The sequence below is a fragment of the Nematolebias whitei genome, chromosome 11, assembly GCF_014905685.2.
Source record: "Nematolebias whitei isolate Nwh7 chromosome 11, NemWhi1, whole genome shotgun sequence".
Lineage (NCBI taxonomy): Eukaryota > Metazoa > Chordata > Actinopteri > Cyprinodontiformes > Rivulidae > Nematolebias > Nematolebias whitei.
The window spans coordinates 25,833,611-25,840,057 of NC_056508.1; the positions used below are offsets into that span (position 1 = coordinate 25,833,611).

The window sequence follows — 6,447 nt, forward strand, 5'->3', positions numbered from 1 at the left end:
TTCCCCTCATCCTTTACGTAATATATCAAAGCAATAATTTATTTTGTGACACAGATTTTAATCACTTTGATTTATTGCTGACCCATTTCATTTCACCACACAGTAGTACATTTTAGATCTATAACATTAGCATAAATGATAAAACTGTTTTCATGTGGAATGCATCTATTAGTTTGTGTACAAATTGTTGTTCTGTATTTTTGGAACAGTTGAGGCTTTTCTAAATTACTTTGTTCTGAACATTATTGTCATTATTTAATTACCCTGTCCTTAAGTGAAGAATTACGTGTCATTGATATTAATACACAATTGGGTCTTTGAATTTAAAGACTGTGTTATGCCCTGTGCTATGTGTGTGTGATGGTATTTGTGAAGTATTTTTACAGATTTTGTAGAATAGGCACGCTCTAGAAACTGCCTTCCTAAGCAATACAACTGCAGCTATTTTGCATTGACAGTTTGTTTGCATGTTTGTGTACTGCTTCATATTCATGTTTTGTCTCCTGTTTTTGTCCCATATAGGGGGGCTGACATGGCCATCTGACAGGCTGTCAAAGATCTCTTCATGGATCACAGACGACAAGAAAGAGAAACTGCTGCATTTATGAGCATAGCCAATCACTAGGGATCCTGACCCACAAGCATATCATCAAAGTGACGTAAGTGCATGTGGCCTTCTTAGTTGTTCATAGACATCTGTTGGGCAGCCCAAAGGCTACTATGCACTATAAACTGAGAGCCATGAGCTGCGGGGATACAACGAGGAGCAGGTTTCTTTTGTACAGGACTCTCCCTCTGGTAATGGGACTTCTGGCAATCCTGGCTCATGGCTCCGTGTCAGAACAGCAAGACACACTGGTGGACATGATATCGGTGGAACTAGAAGCCTCTATGCAGTCCTCTGTGCTCTCAGAGTTCCACACTGCAGCAGAATCTGTAGGTGAAGGGCCGACAACAGCTATCCCAAATGCTTCTGCAAAAAGTGATGGCGTGCACACAAACATACCTGATTCTTCAGCAGTTGTGGGCCAGGTGTTCCAATTGAAGGTTCCACTAGGATCTGCTCATGACAGCTGCAACATCTATGTAAGTAATTTGACATAAAATGTTGAATAAGAAATTAATCTTGTGCTTAATTTTTATGGCAAATAACTGGCATATAATACTAATAAAACAAAACAAAAAAACAAACTAAAGTTTTACGTTTTACTAATAGAATTAACTAGTAATGTGTATCCGTTGGTATTTATTATTCTAGCCACTACAGGACAGTTTTGTTTTTTAGTTAAAACTGTTTTAATATATTGATCAAGATAACAAAAAATGTATTAATATTAATTTGTCTTATAGGAAATAACATTAAATAGTTAGAAAGTGGTTTAACATATTTATCTTTGACAGTGTGTTCCATTGTTCTAACATTATAGTATGGTTATTGTTTGTCTTCTCTGTTCGCTGCAGTTGTCACATTTAGCCAGAGTTAAATTTTTCTGTCATCATAATATTATGCAATCTACTATATAGTATTTATTCTTTCAGCTTAGATTGCTGTATCATTGCTGATTGATGCTGACTGTGTTGCAATTTGTTCCAGTCAGACTTATGAGCGAGATGAGATTATTATTGGCCTGAATGGCATTACAGAATGATATCCTGTCATAGGGTAATAACTCAAAATAATGAGTGATGACTCACATGGTTATTATGAATAGAAGCTCACTCTGCTTCCTGTTTCAATTTGCCATGATTTGATAAACTGAATGGGATAGTGGGAGCAGAATTTGGGGAGATAGCTTTTTATCTTTTGTACAACACATTTCAGTTTTGCATTTATTTCAGTTCATTGAGACTTATTAGTGTTGTTTAATACGGGCAGCCTGCTCAATTTACAACACTTATGGTAAATGCAGGGTTAAATATGGTCAATTTAGCCAGTAAGCCTAAAAGTAAACCAAATATATGATAGTTATTGCAAAATAACATGTATTTATGTCGTCTTCATTTTTTAATCCATTCTAAGTTATACCTTCTTTTGATATGAATCAGTGCTGTAGTGAAGGTTAGCAGTGACTTGTAATTTTGTACTGACTTATGTCAGCAATATTCATGTATAAAGTATTAATTGTCTTCTTTTCTGTCCTAAAGCTCACTGAGATGGGAAAAAAGACTTTACCCTCCTGGCTATATTGGGACAAAAAAAGCTGCACTCTGAGAGGTTTGGCTCTGGAGCAAGATAAAGGTGTTTATCATATCTTGGTGTCAGAAGAAGAGGTGACCAGAAAGGAAAACAGTCAAGGGTACACCAGTACAGTCTTTACTATTGAAGTATACCCAGAAGATCGGGCAGACAATGAGCCAGCTCTGCTCACTCTACAGTCTGAAGTCACTGGCCTTCAACCTTTCACTTGTGGCTCTGAGGAGCTGGTCACTATCCTCACTGTCATACTGGATGCTGATTTGACAAAGATGGTTGCTGACCAGAGGGTCAGTTTAATGGAGGCTATGAAAAAATTCTCTCATGTACCCCTACAACACATGAGAGTGGTTCCTGTTGTCAACAACCGCTTATTTGACATGTCTGCTTTCATGGCTGGACCAGGAAATGCTAAGAAAGTTGTTGAGAATGGGGCCCTGCTGTCATGGAAAGTTGGCTGTGCCCTCGATCAGAATAGCATTCCTGACATTAGCAGTGTCCAGTCTTCAGCAAAAGATGGGACAATGTCAGCCAGGCTGGGTTACCCTGTGGTTGGCTGGCATATTGTTAACAAAAAGCCCCATGGAGTGAAGAGAGTCAGGAGACAGTTGAACAATACTCCTACTCCAGTGCCATCTCTGCTTCCTCCATCTATTCACCAAGAGCCCAATTCACGTGTTGTTCCTACCCCAACTTCACCCTCTATAGCCCCAGCAACAGACAACTCTGCTCCCCCCGTCCGAGGCCCTTTGCCTCTACCAGTGAAGCCTACTATGAGGATCAAAGATCAAATAGCTCATACACCTGTTCTTGAACCTCCACAACCTACCAGGGTACTAGGAACTACAAGTACCATTCCTATTCAGCCTAGCATGACTCGGTCTACAATTCTAGAGCCCACTGCCTTGCCAACACCACCAAGCGCAACCAAAAGACCTAAACCATCTGCCACTAGGAAACCTAAGAAACCCAAAAGCTCCACCCCATCTCCCCGAGAACCAAAGTCCACCACCCCTAAACCACCCCGGCGTACAACCCCTCTTTCTCTAATCCCAGATTTCAATCAAATCCCAGAGATCCGCAACCCCATTGATCAGGTGACAGCATGGGTTGGTACATACTTTGAGGTCAAAATTGCTTCAGATGCATTCTATGACAGAGAGGACGGTACCACTGACAAGCTGCGTTTGACTCTGAAGAAGACCCCCAAAGAAACCGTGAATGAAACTTCATGGATACAATTCAACAGCACTATCCAACTTTTGTACGGCCTTCCAGAGGAGAAACATGAGGGGAATCATGAGTATTTTATGTTGGCCACTGATAAGGGTGGAAAGAGCATCATGGATGCATTTGAAGTTCAAGTCAACCGCTGGTCTAACAATGACAAACCATCAGTTGTGTTTGCTGCTCGTTTTTATGGTGATCCAAAAACTTTAAGCAATGATGTCCATGGAAAGATTCGTTTGACTAAAAAGTTGGCTTATGCGCTCGGTGATCGAAACAGCAGCACAGTGACTCTGAGGAGCATAACTAAAGGATCCATTGTGGTGGAATGGACCAACAACAGTCTCCAGCAGAGCCCTTGTCCTAAAGATCAAATCAGAGTTCTTAGCGAAAGGATCTCAGATCCTCATGGAACACCTAAACCGGCTTTTGTTAAAGCCATGGAGCCTGAGTTCAAACCAATTAACATTTCTGTTCGTGGCATTAATAAATGCCAGAGCTACTCATTCATTCCACCAGGGGAGGTGCCAATGCCTGTTCTTCCTTCAGCCACACCATCCCCTGGCACAGGTCGTAGGACCAATGACGACGTTTACCTGCACACAGTCATTCCTGCCGTAGTGGTAGCAGCACTGCTTCTCATAGCTGGGATCATTGCCATGGTCTGCTACCGCAAGAAACGCAAAGGAAAGATGACCATTGAAGAGCAGGCCACTTTCATCAAAAAGGGAGTTCCTATAATATTTGCTGATGAGTTAGATGATTCCAAGTCACCTCCATCCTCCAGCATTCCTCTTATCCTTCAGGAAGAAAAGCCTCCACTTCCTCCTCCAGAGTACCCCAACATGGCTGGCCCACACAGTACCCTACTCAGCCAGGATTTGATGGAGGAGTTTTCAGTTTACCAAGATGATGATCCAAATGCTCCACCTTACCAGCCCCCACCACCTTTTACTGTTCCCATTGAAGGGAAAGGCTCACGGCCCAAAAATATGACCTCATACAGGTCACCACCTCCCTATGTGCCTCCCTAACCCACACCTGGGATTCTAGGTGGGGAAAGCAGGTGTACTGTGGGGGTGCTTCTAAAAACTACTACAGGAATAATTTTACTTCTGATCAATGAAATGGCTTTGACTTTATAGAGGAGCAAGCACCATATATAGTTGCCGATCATGGACAGCACTCTGTAACGTACGATCATAAAACAGTCGCAGGTAATTTCACCACTCAACTTTTTTTCCTTTCACGTCTTCTTTTGACTTCTTACATTTTATTTGTCTATTTTTTTGCCAAGAGGAGTCAATTTTATCTTCAATGATCTCCTATTTCTATTGTATAGAAAATAATAAAGAAGCAAAGACTGAAGTCCTTTGGGCCTTTGTGCCAATGTCACCATGACAACAGACTTGAGGCTCTCTCTCACAATGTTAATCTTTGAGTTCTAAATCATTCTTATCTGCCCTTCAGCTAGGTTTACTAAGATTTTGCACTTGTTATATCTAGAGGGGATGACATACAAAATGGCAAACTTAAAGCATGAAACATTGTACTCAAAAATTGGTTCCGTTATCAGACATTGATCAGCCTCTGTTATTTTCCTCTGCTCCCTCTTGATAATAACATGCAAACCTTGCACTTATGCAAATTCTTGTTAAACCTCGCACTATGTGTCTTGCACAGAATAGAAAGAATTGACTGACGAATAAGAAGGAAAAAAAATGTATCCTTGAATCCGCCATGTGACTGAGATTTCTCTGGTACTTGATCACAAAAGACATTACTCAGATCTGCCTGTTGTAGATGTAGCCTAAATATGATTATTTTTTGTTTTTTTGTTAATTTGTGCCACTAAAGCTGCCTGTGTGATGACTGGTTTTACTGTTGCCAAGGTGATGTCTGTGGTCACAAGGTGAACCTTGTGGGGTTGCTACAACAATAACATGGGGGGGCACTGGAATGCTGTGGTTCACAGCAGGCTGAGAATCTGTCAATAAGGGGGATCCATTGTTTTGTCTTCAGTCAGTTTTATTGGTGTGAGGGGAGGCTTAGAGTACTGTATTATCACTGCTCTGCCTCTAGGTGTTGCACTACTAGACTTGGTGCGCTGCCTGTTGTCAGTTCGGGTGAGGTATTGGGTAAAGGGGGATGTACATAATTGTGTGCCTGTGAAATGAAACAACTTCATTTTGTTGATGCTTTTATCAGTAAATTTAGTTGGGAAAGTGGGGAGGGGACTTGATTGGGAAATTATTTTATTTTTTAATTGTATGTCTAGATTTATGATTGCAATCATGAAAAAAATCTAACTTTATAGATTGTGAGGGTAGAAAAGATTGTTTACTTGCCTATCACAAAAGATAAAGCATTATCTCAATGTGACAGAGAACCAAGATCCACTACAATATGTGAATTATGTACATTTCATATCTGATATCGCCATTATCAAAAATGGTTCAAAAAATCTAATGTTTTTACTGAGTTTTTGATACAGTCTTAAACTTGTTTTATGAAAATATATTAATAAAATGTAATACTATTTGTAAACCTCAATGGTCTGTAGTTCACTTTATTTAAACAAGTTTTGTTGTTTTTTCAAAGGTTTACCAAATAAATAATACTCACTTTATTCAATTGAGTAGAAAAATAAGGTAAGTTAATTAGATTTATTAAATTAACACTTTTTATAGCAGCAACGTCACAAATCAGAACCAGCTACATTTGAGACTGGATTAAAGTTTGTCTATTACTCAGCTTTTCTTTCTGAATATGATTTACGTGATAAAATTCAGTAGAGTTCTCAGAGTACAGTTTTGTTGCCATGTTCTCCGCAGTTCTCACAGACTACAATTGGCTCTATGGGTGTGTGACGGAAACACAAATGGTGCTCTTATTGTAATAAATCAGATCTACAACAAGCAGCTACCTGACAATGTGTTTTAGAAGCAGTGTTCACTTTCTGGGCTGTGATTCCTTTTGGCTCCGTGCTCTTACACTTCTCAAGGTAATATTAATAACAAAGACAA

The 6,447-nt window shown here is 39.9% G+C and overlaps 1 protein-coding gene across 1 annotated transcript; it reads left to right on the forward strand.

Moving 5' to 3' along the window:
- Positions 1–578: 578 nt before the first annotated feature.
- Positions 579–4,647, forward strand: LOC119416875 (dystroglycan). Its single transcript, XM_037684064.1, has 2 exons — positions 579–1,086; positions 2,146–4,647. The coding sequence occupies exons 1-2, from the start codon at positions 721–723 to the stop codon at positions 4,453–4,455; spliced, it is 2,676 nt and encodes an 891-aa protein (XP_037539992.1). The 5' UTR covers positions 579–720; the 3' UTR covers positions 4,456–4,647.
- Positions 4,648–6,447: the final 1,800 nt, after the last annotated feature.